This window comes from Erythrolamprus reginae, chromosome 5, assembly GCF_031021105.1.
Source record: "Erythrolamprus reginae isolate rEryReg1 chromosome 5, rEryReg1.hap1, whole genome shotgun sequence".
Lineage (NCBI taxonomy): Eukaryota > Metazoa > Chordata > Lepidosauria > Squamata > Dipsadidae > Erythrolamprus > Erythrolamprus reginae.
In genome coordinates, this window is record NC_091954.1 from 78,247,994 (window position 1) to 78,263,787 (window position 15,794).

A 15,794-nucleotide genomic window follows, 5' to 3' on the forward strand; every position below is an offset into this window, starting at 1 on the left:
GCTTGGATACTTTAGAGAAGACAATGACAGTAAAACAGATATAACTTCAAATACTTTTGCAAAGCAAATTGGTCCTTTAAAAATAGCTTTTTATAAAACTTACAAATACATTTGATCATTTCTATTAGCAAAATCAAAACTTAACCCAAGATAATTTTAAGAACTCCAACAACAGTGTAGACCATGAATAGAACAGCTGGTAAATATGACTGGTTAAATATTATTTATTTACTCATATGAAGAATTTAAATGAATGGTCAATGTTTTACAAGAAGCGGAATACTTCTTAGGAAAAATACTCATTTGTGGGTGAAACTTCTTCTTGATACATATTATAGCACACAATTTGTGTTTCTTCAAAATTTTATTTCAATTTAAATTAAGGGGCCAGCCAGATCTTCTAGTAAGAAATGCATTCATTTGAAGAAATGCTTTCATGGAAGTAAATTTACAATTGTACACATTTAGGAAAAAAACCCCCAAAGGTCACAGTAAATAACTTTTAGTAGTATCTTTAAGCCTTCACACAGATAAGAAACCATTTCCAGTACAATAGTTTTTAATATGAATAGCACATCAAATGGTCTTAAATACAACTTTTTTTTTGAAAGCCAACACTCCAAGGATTAATGTTTTTTAAAGTATAGCCTTTTGTCCCATGCCAAATAATAGAGAAGCAAAATCAATATCCAGATCCATCTTTTAACTTTCATATATCTATTTTGAAAGATGTGTGTGTACACACACACATACACACACATATATAGATATAGATATATACACACACAGATATACAACTTTTAGCATGTCTATATTTTTTTTCTAAAAGTGGAAGCCTTATGCATAATGGAGAATAACTTGCCACCTAATATTCCGTTGTCTTAGCTATACTAAAACCAAAATATAAAAAAGGACAGAGTACTGTATTGATCACCTCCATTGTTGTTTTTGCTGGTCTATAAATGATTCAATAGAGGGTTATGATTTTTTTCAGTAGATATTACAGATCATTTTGCAAAAGAGAAATGGCTTAAGACTGCTGAAAGAAACATAGGTATATATCCAACATTATCAGAATCCTATTTGCTGGATTTTATTCCAACTTCCATCATGAAGGCTTTAAAAATTAGCTAAAATGTCAATCAGCAAATTAATCATTTGTAAAATAATTTAATCATACAGATGCCAGAAAACAATAAATAATTGTATAGCATTTTCAGTCAGATTCAATCATGCGGAATTTAAACTTTCATACTCCCAATTCAAAAAGTTGGCTGGTTGTGATCTCAGTTCTACTGTTATGAATAGATAAGATTTTGATAACATACTTTAGATATATCTAGCATTTTGTTATGATCACAGTAACAAAAAGTGGTGCAAAATCAGTCTTAAAAAAAATAAATACTGATAGTTTGCAGCATTAAGGAACAGGATATTGACACTAGGACAGTTATGAAAATTATTGTTGTTGAAGGGAAAATATAAGTTAAATACAACACAACTATTATACTAACGATATGAAAAGAGAGGTTCTCTTATACCCACATGAAAAACAAATCTGAATTAATTTAGCATAATCTTTATAATTTACAATTGGCCAAACACAGCACTAATATAAATGGAGAAGGCCAACATTGAGGAATACAGGTTTTGTGGGTTCCAGAGCTATATTTTTAGTCTACTTTAACTGATGGCACTGCATTATACTTGCAAATACAGGAAAATGGATTCTTTTTAATGCTGCAGTATTTAAGAAATGAGAAATCAGTATTTTCATGTGATCCAAAGTATCATTTTACATGAGCTTTCATTTTTCAAAATTCAGTATCAGGTAAAAGTTACAGACTAATACATTAACATTCCTCTGCTGTACAAATTAAATCATTTTTTAAAGAAATGAGCAGCGTAGGAGTTATATACAGAAGAAAACAAGCATTGTTGAAATTAAACACAAAGTGTCACAGCTAAGCTCTATTGTCTGAAACACAATTTGAAGTAAAATTAACAAAAATTCTTATAATGTATTTCCAAGTCTACATCTCAATTCTCAGAAAATCACTCTCAAAAACAAACTATAAAGCAATGAAAGGCATATATACATTTTCCTCATGAACTCTGAGATGTCATTCTTAGAAGTTGCTAAGTTTTAGTATCAATTTTATTTGCAAGTCAACTGTTCATCCCAGAAAGCTCACATCTTAGATACATTTCCCCTTTGATTACAATTAAAGCACTGCACAATTTTTTTTAAAAAAATCAAGGCATATAATCTTATACTATGGTGCCAAATATGCACAGATCACATTGTGCTCGCATCTCATACAAGGTTAAGTGCAAACATAGATTGAATCAGATTTGCTAGCATGCACCCTGTCTTAAACTAGTCTAATACCTTCTTTCCTATCTCAAACGATCTTATATGTTTGTTTCATGAACCAATAATCTTTCCCATCCCACCCCCACCCTGGACTTCTAAAAACAAGCTGTGTGCTTGAATTCAGACAAAAATACCAAGAAAGTCCACATTGTGCAAGAAAGCAGCAGCTAGGTTTGTCAACTCGGACTAAAAAAATAAAGAGAAGAAAAAACAAACTAACTGTTCACTGAACAGCGGTTAGCAGTAATGTTCCTCATGAAGTGATAAGAGTGCCTGATGCTGAATATCTAACAGCAAATGCTGAATTTGGATTTAATATTTTAGGGGTTTATAGAAGATTAGGCTTCTTGTTGTGCTGGTCTTTTCAAATCCCTGATCTGTTTAACTAAATAGGTCTTCTCATCGTTAAATTGTTCATCTTCGGTCCTGTCGTTCTGAAACTTGCTGAGAAACTCAATAAGTTTGGTCTGGTTCTTTAAGAGAATATCTAATATCGGCTGTGTCTTGTTAGGATTGGCTACAAACACCTGCAATACAATTTTCAGAAAAATTAAAATCAGAATGTATTAGAAAATAGAAGGATACGTTTTTCTCTATACAGTGTATGAAATTTACAAGAACTGAAGTACAATGTACCATATGTAATCCATGCATAAGAATTTGTCAGAATCACAATTACACAAATTAGGTAGTGTTTCCAGTTTTTTTTATTTCAATGACCCTGTAATCTCTTGCATTAGGTAGAGCGATTCAATGGAGCTGAGCGTTTATCGATGCTACTGGTTTATTTGGAGCAGATATTTTCTCTTTGTTGCCAGAGAGTGAAATGTCTTCCACTACTTATGATTGAACTTGCAGCTTCCTGATTGCTAGGCAAGAGCTCTACCTCTAGACTACCGTTCATTCATTCATTCATTCATTCATTCATTCATTCATTAGATTTGTATGTCGCCCCTCTCCATGCTGCTCTTTAGGCAGTGTTTCCAATGATTTTTTCAAACTGGGAAGTAGGTCAAATATCCACAAAAAGCCTAGCTAAATACAAAGAAAACCCATTTAAAAGTTCTATTAATAGGCTGAACTTTATTAAGAAACTAAAGTCAGCGCTTAGGTACTTATTTTCACAAGCTATAAATTTACTCATAACATAGTTTAGATTTGTGATGCTGAACTTTAAAAAATAAGAATTATTACATGGATTTATTAATTTTGTTTATGCTGTGATTCTGAAACTTACACAAAAAAAATATCCCTGGCTTCATCCCTTTCCCATTTATTCAAATCTTGTTAGGCAACTTTGTATTATATTGTGATTGTAAATCAGCATTACCTTAAAGACGTGAAAGGCCTCAAACTGAATGTTACGACTTTTGTCCCGTAAAAGATTCATCATTAGCTTGAGATTTTCAGGTTTACTGATGTATTTTGTCATAATTGTGAAGTTGTGTCTATCCAATAGCAATTCGCCAAGTAGCTACAGCAATAAACAAATAGGATTGTTTTTTCATATGGACACAGGTAGCACTAGTTAACAAAACCAATGGTTGTATTTTCCCTTGCACATTTTTTCTTTTCAAAAGGTAAGTACTGATCTTAGGCTAATGTATTATTATGCCTTATTCTGTGTTACATAACTGTTAAAATTATCTGGATTCATTTAAAAAATAAAAAATAAATAGAGGTCATCATAGTCTTATGGACCAATAGTTGTTGAATGGAAGGACAAAGAACAAATATGGAAGCCTTCTTCCAGGTTAGACCAGAGATGCAAGAAGTGGGAGGAAATGGCAAAACATTTTTTTGCACTGCTACCGTGTTTTCCCGAAAGTAAGACAGTGTCTTACTTTCTTTTTACCCCCAAAAGCCCCACTACGTCTTACTTTCGGGGTATGTCTTACATTGGAAAAAAATTGAAAGGGTCGCGTTCCCGAAGGCATCTCCCCAGAGTCCAGAAGGGCAGCCGCAGGACAGGAGCCTCGTGAGCCCTTTTCCAAGTTCAACCTCAGGGCTCCAAGCGGCGTGCACGCGTGGAGCCGCAGCCGCGTGTCGGGGAAGCGTGTGTCTGGAGGGGAGGAGCCGCTCTGCGCAGTTGGGCAGCCCCACCTGCCTGGCGGAAAGGAGGCGGGCGAAGGAGGGCGCAGCTCCGGCCGCTCGCCTCGGAGCCGGTCGGCCTCGCCGGCCGCTTGCAGCCGAGCCTCGGCAGGACTCGGTTGCTGGGACGAGCGCCTTCGCTGCAAGCCCCCGCCCGCTCGGCTCACTTCGGACCAGCGCCGTCCTTCGCTTTGCCAAGCCGGGGAAGAGGCGGTGGTGCCGCGGCGAGGCGAAGGTGAGGGGCGCGCGGGGAGTTTGGAAGCGACGTCATCGGGCTCCCCCCCCCCGGCAATACCCCCGTGTTTCCCCGAAAGTAAGACATATGTCTTACTTTCAGGGTACGGCTTATATTAGCCGACCCCCCTGAAACCCCCGATACGTCTTACAATCGGGGGTGTCTTACTATCGGGGAAACAGGGCACTTCCAATTTTTTTTTAAAAAGAGTAATGTTTATAATAAAAAGGAGAAATTTATGTAACATGCTTAAAGCTTTAGTTATTATTTTCTGGCAAAGCATACTTGTAGAATTAGAATTAACAAGTTTCATATATAACATACACATTTCCTAAAATTCAGAATCCTCCTGACACTTTTATTTTAATGTAGAAGAACAGAATAACCAAGTCTTCTTATATCATTTGCACAGTGATTTTTTTTTTTACCTTAAGTGACTGTCGTTTTGTTACATAATTTTCTGAGTGGAGCAATTTTTCATATTCACTGAAGAACTGGATAGAAGAAAATAATAATAATAATTGTCTTACCAATCAATAGAATAATCCCAAGTGACTCATTTAATTAGAAATAATAAAAACAAATATAATTGGATGCATATCATAGAAACTGAATTCCAATGCATTTAGACTGTTCTAATTGTACATACACAAAACATCTGAATAAATATTCTGCAGCTGACAGAAGGGAGTTTTCAGTTAATTATTTCGCAATCATGTAGCCAACTTTATATTTTTACCATTATCTATGACCAGTAGATGGAGCAAGATTGTCATATATCCTTCTCTGATTAGCATGACTACTAGGAATGTTGTTTGCTTCTTACAAAAACAATTTTATTCTTAGTATGTTTAAGACAACCACAAGTCTAAGTCTACGTCTACCACAAGTCCAAGTCTACGAAAAACCCTTACATCCCAGGTTCAACATGTATTGGTACAATAAACAAGAAAACGCTGCAAATAAAAATATTTGGCTGGACAAGAAATGTTTTGTTTTTTACTTTCTTATTTTGTGATTACTTTGGTTATTGAAAAAAAATTGTAACAACGAAATAAATATACATACCCTATCGTAATGCTGTTCCAAAAATTCTGCACTCAGCAATTTGTGCCTTGTAAGTAAATCCTTAAAATAAGAAAATACACTGTTATTTAAAAGATATTCCTACTCATTTTCTATAATTTCAGGATGTCTGAAAGCAATTTTTAACATATAGTCCTCAACTTATGACCATGATTGAGCCCAATTTATGTTACTAAGTTTGTTAAGTGAGTTTTGCCCCATTTTACAATCCTTTTTGCCACAACTGTTAACTGAATCACTGCAGTTGTTAAGTTAGGGACATGATTATTAAGTGAATCTGGCTTCCCCATTGTCTTGTCAAGCCACAAAAGGTGATCACATGACCCCAGGATACTGCAGGAGTCATAAATATGAAACAGCTGCCAAGTGCCTGAATTTTGATCATGTAACCATGGAGGTGCTGTAACAATCCTAAGTGTGGAAAATGGTCATAAGTCATAACCGTCATTGTTGAATGGTCACTAAAAACACTGTTGTAAGTCAAAGACTACCTGAATTCTTTTCCATTTAGTTAATTATTTATATGCCACATAACTCAGTTGATGCTTTCAACTATTTTGAACAAAATAGGCATTGATTGCTTACCTGAACGCCTCTTCTCGTACGGTGAGCGGGTACAGCAGTCACATGGGTTGCTCATGTCCAATCCGGTGGAACTGAGCCTAGTGTTAAAAAAGCTTGCCGGATCCGCCCCTTCCCCAGAATTCGCGAATCCATAGACTAGGCTCAGCTGTGAAGCTCTGTAGTGTTCAACTCTTATTGTTAGAGGAAAAAAGGATTATAGAAGGTAAAGAAGACACATACAAGGGCGGGAAGTGACTGCTGTACCCGCTCACCGTACGAGAAGAGGCGTTCAGGTAAGCAATCAACGCCTATTCTCCGTACTGAAGGAGCGGGTCCAGCAGTCACATGGGACATACCCAATAGATGGTCCCTAGGGAGGGGTTAGATTGCTATCGTGTGAGATAACGGATTGGAGTACCCTTCTGCCGAAGGCAGCGTCCGCTGAAGCGTAAGCATCAATCTTGTAGTGCCTGATGAAGGAATTTGGCGAGGCCCAAGTGGCTGCTTTGCAGACCTCCTCCAACGGGGCTTGAGTCGCCCAAGCGGCCGAGGTGGCTGCGCTCCTGGTGGAATGCGCTGTGATGTTCCTTGGGACTGAGAGGGAGGCCGCTTCATAGGCCTTAGATATAGTCCCTCTGATCCAACGGCCTATTACTGTTGAAGACACTTTAGCACCCATGACTCTGGGGTGATAGGCTATAAACAGTGCTTCTGACCTCCGAAAGGGTCCAGTGCGTTGGATATAGATTCTTAGCGCTCTAATAAGATCCAGGGTGTGCCATCTAATTGCCAAGGGATGGTCTCGTTGGAGGCAGAAGGATGGTAGGACAATATCCTGAGTTCTGTGGAACATGGAACTGACCTTGGGTAAGAAGGTGGGGTCCAGTCGCAAGACTACCTTGTCCTGATGAAATTGACAAAGGTCCTGCCTGATTGAGAGGGCAGCCAACTCCGAAATGCGTCGAGCAGAGGTAATAGCCACCAGGAATGCTACCTTAAAGGATAGGTACCTGAGGGACGCCGATTTAAGGGGTTCGTATGGTGCCTGCGTGAGGGAATGGAGAACCCGAGGCAAATCCCAGGATGGATACCTGTGGACCTTGGAAGGTCTGAGGTTGGCTATGCCCTTGAGGAATTCCTGAACTTCAGGGAAGGATCGGAGAGGCTGTCTGCGGGGACCCCCTAGGACAGATGAAATGGCTGCCAGATGACGCCGGAGGGTGCTGGTGGAAAGCCCTTTATGGAAGCCTTGCAGAAGGAAGGAAAAGATTCTGTGTATGGGGATGCACAGAGGAGAGAGACCTTCCTGTAGACACCACTGGTGAAACTTGGACCACGTGTGGTCGTAGATTCGATTGGTCGAACCCCTTCTGGCCTTTAAAATGACCTCCACTGAATCGGGGTCATGACCACGCAGTTCTAAGTCTCTCCTGATAACAGCCAGGCGGTGAGGTGGAACCACTCCGGGTCTGGATGGAATGAGGCCCCCTGCCGCAGCATATCCCCCGAAACGGGGAGTCGCCAAGGGTCCTGGACGGACAGCTGTTGGAGATCCGCGAACCAGGGCCGGCGGGGCCAATGAGGGGCGATTAAGATTACTCGGGCCCTCTCGGTGAGGACCTTGTGAATCACGTCCGGGAGAATTGGAATTGGAGGAAATGCGTAGAGTAGGCCTGGAGGCCATGGACTCCGGAGGGCATTGATTGCTTCCGCTCCCGGGGATGGAAATCTGGAAAAGAAGCGAGGGAGTTGGGCGTTCGCATTGGTCGCGAAGAGATCCAGGATTGGTAGGCCGAATCTGAGGCTGATTTGATGGAACAGGTCTTGATGGAGGTTCCACTCTCCTGGGTCTATCGTTGCTCGAGATAGCCAATCCGCCTGGACGTTGAGGCTCCCCGAGATGTGGTCGGCTAGGAGCGACCGAAGATGTTTTTCCGCCCAAAGGCCTAACTTGAGGGCCTCCCTCATGAGGGCCTTGGATCTCGTGCCCCCCTGTCTGCAGATATGGCTTTTTGTGGCAATGTTGTCGGTGAGAATGAGAACGTGCCGGTTGGGAATGCGAGGGGAGAAGTGCTTCAGAGCCAGGGAAACGGCTCTTAACTCTAGCCAATTGATTGGCCTGGAAGCTTCCTCCGGGGACCACGTGCCCTGGGCTATCATCCCCTGGGCGTGGGCGCCCCATCCCGATAGACTGGCATCTGTGGTGATGACAAATTGATCCGGGCACCTGAACGGGGATCCTTTGTCCATGGCCGGAGACTTCCACCACTTGAAGGATCTGCGAACACTTGGTGGGATGACAATGCGACGATTTGAGTTGCTGTGCCCCGATCTCTGAAAAGGTAATAGGAGCCACTGGAGTTCCCTAGCATGAAGGCGAGCCCAGGGAATGATGCCTATGCATGACACCATCTTCCCCAAAAGGGATGACAGAGTTACTATGGATACTGAAGAATTAGATAAAATGTTAGAAATTAACTCCCCTATACTGAGTTTTCTCTCGGGAGAGAGAAAAACCTGGGAGGATTCTGAATTAATAATGGATCCCAGGTGTAAGATGGATGTGGAAGGTTGGAGGTGACTTTTATCAAAGTTGATGGAAAATCCATGGTCCTGAAGGACTGACATGGTGACAGAAAGGTCTGTTTTCACTTTCTCTAGGGAGTTCCCATGAATCAAAATATCATCAAGATAACATAAAATGTGGATGGGAGACGCCCGGATATAGGCCGCCAGGGACCCCAAGAGCTTTGTAAAGACCCGAGGGGCCGAGGAAAGGCCAAATGGCATCGCCCTATACTGGAAATGCCTGCCTTGAAAGCAAAAACGTAAAAATTTTCTGTGGCATTTGGCTATAGGAATGTGGAGGTAGGCCTCAGTGAGGTCTAAGGAGACCATGAAATCTCCCGTGTGGATGGCGGCCAAAATAGAAGATAAGGAGTGCATCTTAAACTTCCTATATTTGATGAATAGGTTTAACTTCTTTAAATCCAAAATAGCTCTCCAACCTCCGGAGGACTTTGGAACCATAAATAGGATGGAGTAAAACCCTAGGCCCTTCTGACCGGAAGGAACCGGTTGAATGGCTCTGATGGACAATAAATGAGAAATGGCCTCCTCCATACGGTTACAATCAGAGGAGGACCTGGGAGAAGGGCAGGAAATAAAACGTTTCGGGGGAGGAGAAATAAATTCTAAAAGAAGGCCTGTTTGAACAGTGTCAATGACCCAGGGGTCCTTGGAGGTGAGACGCCAATTAGAGGCGAAATGGGCTAGTCGACCCCCTATGGGAATTGAGGAAAGATTACCATCTAGGTTTTTTTGAAGCCCTGTTAGAGGACGCTCCCCTTTGGAAGCGAAAACCTCTGCCCCTGGAGTTCCTACCTTGGGAACGAAAGCGGGGGGAATACTGACCTGGAGATCTCTGATAGGAAGCCGCTTGATCTTGCTGGCGCCCTGGGCGACGAAAGGACTGCGTTTTGGTAGCCTTTTTTGTGGTTGGACCCAAAACTTTCTTCTTGTCCGTGGTTTCCGTGAGGAGTGGATCCAGAAGATCACCGAAAAGAAGGTCGCGCTTTAAGGGGCCCTGGGATAACTGCCACTTCTGGCGTACTCCCGCTTGCCAAGGGCGAATCCATAGGAGTCTTCTTGCCGTTGTAGAAGCTGCAATAGACTTAGCAGAAAATCTAGTAGATTGCAAGGTGGCATCAGCCACGTACTGGGCAGCTGCAAAGACCTTGTTGAAGTCTTGTTGACCTCTCAAGTCATCGGGAGGAATATGCTGTTGAAGTTGACGAAGCCACAGAAGCATGGCTCTGGAGAAAAAGGAAGCTGCTGCTGAACTTTTAATGGCCCAGGAATCTGCGGTGAATCCTCTTTTGAGCATTTGTTCAATCCGCTTGTCCTCTGGGCGGAGGACTTCCTCCGCTTCGCCTGGCACAGCCGCTGCCGAGTGAAGGATCTTGACAGGTTCATCCGGTTTGGGAAAAGATAGAAGCTCTTCATAGGAAGAGGAAAGTTTGTACAACTTTCTGTCCTTGGTGGAGGGATTAAGGCCAGAGGCTGGGAAATCCCACTGTTTGAGTAAAGCATCTTTAAACAATTTAGGCATAGGAATTACCTCGTTATCCTCCTGTTCCTCTGTGAAGTAAGGTAAATTCTCCTCCGGGGGATCAGTGGAAGTGGAGGCTTGTTTCTCCTGGGCTGCTAATCCCGTAGAAATTCTAGCTTTGAGGAGGAGAGATTTGAATAATTGAGAAGGAAAAATAGTAATTGGAGAAGGAACCTTTATTTGGGATTCCTCATCATCTGAGAGGCCTTGAAAGGGGTCCTCATCATCCTCCATATCCTCATATTCGTCCTGAGAGGAATCTGAATCATCCTGAATAGGAGCTCTAACCGCTGGGGAAGAACCCAAGGGGCGGGAGGGACGAGGAGGAGGAGGAGGTAAGGGAAGCTCATTGATGGTGGAGAGTTTGGCATCAATGGCCTTGGACAACACAGCAAAAATAGATTGGAACTCAGGAGGTAAACTAGAAATATCAGCAGGAATGGCAGAAGAATCCCTAAAGGCCTGGGAGGATCCTGGCTGGGGGGAATCTTCAATAATATCTGGTTCCTCTGGACCTATGCCCCATAGGTTAGGTTGGGGTCTGTCTAGGTTAGGCTCATCCAGAGATAACACAGGGACCCCAGAAGGAGGTAGACTAGAAGCCTCTGGGGGGTCTTGACTACTGAGTACTTGGGCCTGTACTTTCAAACGTTTTGCTGATTTGTCATGGATTCTTTGTAGGGCTAGGTCCCTTCTCTTCTCGGCCCTGGTGACCTTGGTCGAGGGGCGGGCCCCTGGAGAAGAGGAGGAAGAGGCCTGGGGGATACTAGTAATCTCATCGCCTGTAGGCCTGGCCTCTCTGGGACCTTTAGTTGTGCCTCTCTTGGGAAAAGTAGCCATAGTCTGACAATTAACAGAAGACAAGGCTGAGCCAATAATTGAATAATTAAGGAGAAGAATTTCAAGGACTTCCCAAGAGGAATGGATCCTGCTTCGAGGCCTCGAAGCTGCTGAGACTTGAGGGCAATCTGGGCAAACCCAGAGTTCGTGTCCCCAAATCCAGCGGGGCCAGCCTCCCTAAACTTTATAATTAAGTAAACCAAGGCACTCTGGTTGGAGGCTTAGCCGGGGGAGAATTAAGCCTGGGCGTCCCAAGGCCCGCTCCGGGATCCACGCGGTGGACTGAGGCCTACGCGGCTGGCAGGAGGCCAACACGAGAGGCCTAATTTTAAAAAGGGCGCGAAGGCCTTCGCGCCGAAAAATCGCTCCGTAAGATTTCTTAAAGGGGAAGCGATCGACTAAGTCCAGGAGACTAGCAAGGCGTCTCACTCCGCAGGAGGTTTTCTTAAGCCCTTTAATAATATACAATAATGAATCAATAAATCAATAAATCAATACTTGCACCAAGACCTCCAGGCCAAGGATTAAAGGAATCCACAAGCGGCAGCGGGGATCGTACACGGCAAAACCGCCGGGGGAAAACGAAACCGCAACTTCTCCAAAGGAAAAAAGCCGAGCCACAAACGGCTGGCGCTATAGTGCAAGTAAATAATAATGGCAAAACAATTCTTACTATTTTTGAAGGAAAAGATCGAAGGGAAGGTGTTAGAAAGTTGAACGAGCTATCACAATACAACCGCAGGATATGCGAACTGAGCGAATTCTGGGGAAGGGGCGGATCCGGCAAGCTTTTTTAACACTAGGCTCAGTTCCACCGGATTGGACATGAGCAACCCATGTGACTGCTGGACCCGCTCCTTCAGTACGGAGAACTAGTACAACCATATTTTTTGTGTAATTTGTACTTGAACAGCAATGGAGAACCTGCAGTCCTCCCCTCAATATTACCAAGTTTGTAATTCTTATTAAACCTCATCATTGTGTTGCTGAAATGGTGCATGTTGTTGTTTATCTCTTATTTTTAAAGACTGGTGTACATTTTAATATTGGTGTTATTTCTGTAATGTTAATAACGTTATTTTGTGGCTATCTGATTGGTTCTTTGATATATTTTCCAAAATGAACTACAGCAGTTATGATATAAATTAAATGTTGAATACAAACAATACAACCTTGAAAGTGGCAAATGCATCTGAAGCAATATCAAATGTTGACATTTCCACATATCTGAAGAAGTCGTAAAACTGTTCTGACCACAAGATTATTTTTGCTAGTGGTTCATGTCTGATGCATTCTCTTAACATGATTCCGCAATTCAGAGCAATTTCTGCAGATTCATACCTGTTTAGGTAAAAAATATAGTTATCAACAAAACAGGCATGCAGTCAAAGTAGATATTCAATGTATGTTCTAAATTGCCTACTAAAAATTTAAGTTCATATTTATTTATTTATTTTTATTTATTTTATTTATTAGATTTGTATGCCGTCCCTCTCTGTAGACTCGGGGCGGCTCACAGCAACAATAAACAATATATAACAAATCTAATAATTTTAAAAAAAAACACTAAAAACCCCATTATTAAAAGCAAACTTACATACAAGCATACCATACATAACTGTATAGGCCCGGGGGAGATGTTTCAGTTCCCCCATGCCTGACGGCAAAGGTGGGTTTTAAGGAGTTTACGAAAGGCAAGGAGGGTGGGGGCAGTTCTAATCTCTGGGGGGGAGCTGGTTCCAGAGGGTCGGGGCCGCCAGAGAAGGCTCTTCCCCTGGGTCCCGCCAATTTTTACTGGAATAACACTTCTGTTGCATGAATGTCTATATGTTCAGACAAATATCCCTCCTAGTTTATCTTGTAAATGGACAGGCTTCATACATGGAAACATGTACCAGATAAATGCCATGAAAAAAGCAAGCAAATTGTCAAAGTTCAAATATAAAGGGGCAACAGCTATTGAAAAAAAATTGTCATGAAAGTTTATTGTGGCACCTTGTACAACTTCAAACTCGGGTTTTTAAAAACCTTTGATGATAGGGATTTACAAGCAAAAACTCTTGATTTTTTAAAGATATTTTTTCTGAGAAAGTACCATCTGATTTTCAGGGTGAAGTTCATCGTCATAAAGACTGATAAATTAACATAAAACTATGGCTGAAGCCTAAAGATAACAACTGAGAGAAAGTCGTGATTTAAGTTGCTGGTCTAGAAACTGGGATATCATGAATTCTGGTCTCACCTTAGGCATGGAAGCCAGCTGAATGGCTTTGAGCCAGTCATTCTCTCTTAACCCAACAAACCTCACAAGATTGTTATTATGGAGAAAATAAGAGGGAAGAATATTGGATATGTTTGCTGCCTTGAGTTATTTATAAATATAATAAAGGTGGATAAATAGTAAATACAAAATATAAAGAAATAAAATTAGAAGGCTAATCATATGACATTGACAAAATTGAATGGGTCCAAAGACGGGCTACAAGAATGGTGGAAGGTCTTAAGCATAAAACGTATCAGGAAAGACTTAATTATCTCAATCTGTATAGTCTGGAGGACAGAAGGAAAAGGGGGCACATGATCGAAACATTTAAATATGTTAAAGGATTAAATAAGGTTCAGGAGGGAAGTGTTTTTAATAGGAAAGTGAACACAAGAACAAGGGGACACAATCTGAAGTTAGTTGGGGGAAAGATCAAAAGCAACGTGAGAAAATATTATTTCACTGAAAGAGTAGTAGATCCTTGGAACAAACTTCCAGCAGACGTGGTTGGTAAATCCACAGTAACTGAATTTAAACATGCCTGGGATAAACATATATCCATTGTAAGATAAAATACAGGAAATAGTATAAGGGCAGACTAGATGGACCATGAGGTCTTTTTCTGCCGTCAGTCTTCTATGTTTCTATATTTGTCATTCGTGCCTTCAGAATCCATTATTAATCAATAGGTTTTCAATATTTGGAAGGCTATAGATACAACTGGAGCTTTGAAGAAAAAAACATCCCGACCAGAAAATGTTTCATGTATCCCCTTTTATATAGGCATATGTCCTCCCCCCTCCCTTTTCTCTTTTTCATCTTTTGCTAGCTTACTCTTCTTATGAGTCTCGGTGGCACAGTGGTTAGAGTGCAGTACTGCAAGCTACTTCTGCTGATCACCAGCTGCCAGCAGTTTGGCACATCGAATCTCAGCAGGCTCAAAGTTGACTCAGCCTTCCATGGTCGGTAAAGTGAGGACCCAGATTGTTGGGGGCAATATGCTTATTCTCTTAGAGAGGGCTGTAAGCACTGTGAAGTGGTATATAAATCTAAATGTTATTGATATTGATCCCTTCTTTTGCCAAGGTTTCTTTTCTTTTAGCAAAGCTGTCACGTAGCTATGTCAACTGTCCCACTCAGTCATCTGGCAAAGATCCTGGCCATTTGTTTTTGCCAAGAGTATATTTTACTGAAGCTTACATGATTATAGAAGCAGTGTAACCTGAATCTGAGGTTTTCCGTACAAACAATACAAAGTAAATTTCCTTCTTCTCTCCGGCCATCTCCAGCTATCTTAAATGTCCAATTAAATGCTTATATATTGTTTAGGAAACAGGTTCTGAGCTCCCAGATCTGCATATAGATAGTTGACCCTGGCTGGCTGAAACTTCTCACAAAGCTCAGTTGGGCTTCCATCCCTCCCTTCTTCCTTATATCCCAATCTTTCCTTCTCCCTTATCTCTCCACCCCCCCACCTCCATTGATAATGCCAGTCTGATGAAGCTTGGGTAGGAGAGATGCAGTCATGACAATCTCATATTTCTCTCTCTCTTTTTTTCCAAACAGTGTTCTTACATAAAGTTCAGGGGATTCTGGCCAAGGGAAGGGATTTGCCAACTGCTAGGGATGTCAGTGTTAATTCAAAAAGAACCAAGGGGCACAATGACATCCAAAGATTTGCTATTTTTACATTAATATTAAAAGAGTGAGATCTCAAAATGTGTTCATGAATGGAATTCCAAGAGTACTACAATCATATTCCAAATAATATCCAGACTTCCATTGCATATTGTGCTGGTTAAACTGGCAAAGTCCTAAGTAATTTATAGTCTAACTATATGACCTTAAAATTTGGTGCAATTTTTGGTGTTTTATTTATTTGCTGAGTTTGAATGGATAAGCAACATTTTGTAAGTTTTGAAGGCATCGTGTTTGTTGCTCATGTGTTGTGTAAGAAGCAAACAATGGTCAAAAGAAATAAGGAAAAATTTACAAATGATTCTATTTTGTTATTTCTCACATTGCTTAACTGTTTTTTAAATGACAGGAAGAGATTTCATTTCCCCCAGATGTGGGGGGAAACAATTATAAATATCCCTCTGTGCTAAACAGCAACAATACTTCATTATTCATTAATTAGTTGCAAGGTTTCACATTTGTTTGTGACTGCAAACACAAATGAGGCATGATGCTCCAATATAATAATGCACATGATATAAGTAAAGGA

The 15,794-nt window shown here is 41.3% G+C and overlaps 1 protein-coding gene across 4 annotated transcripts in view; it reads right to left on the reverse strand.

Annotated features, from left to right (window-relative positions):
• Positions 1–345: 345 nt before the first annotated feature.
• The window catches only part of CAB39 (calcium binding protein 39), a 47,740-nt gene continuing 32,291 nt past the window's right edge, over positions 346–15,794 (reverse strand). For all 4 annotated transcript variants that reach the window (XM_070753257.1, XM_070753256.1, XM_070753259.1 and 1 more), the window contains exons 5-9: positions 12,477–12,645; positions 5,772–5,831; positions 5,132–5,197; positions 3,708–3,851; positions 346–2,904 (exon numbers count right to left, since the gene is read on the reverse strand). In XM_070753257.1, the coding sequence (XP_070609358.1) occupies positions 2,716–2,904; positions 3,708–3,851; positions 5,132–5,197; positions 5,772–5,831; positions 12,477–12,645 (628 nt within the window). In that variant the 3' untranslated portion in view covers positions 346–2,715. The remainder of the gene's footprint in view (positions 2,905–3,707; positions 3,852–5,131; positions 5,198–5,771; positions 5,832–12,476; positions 12,646–15,794) is intronic.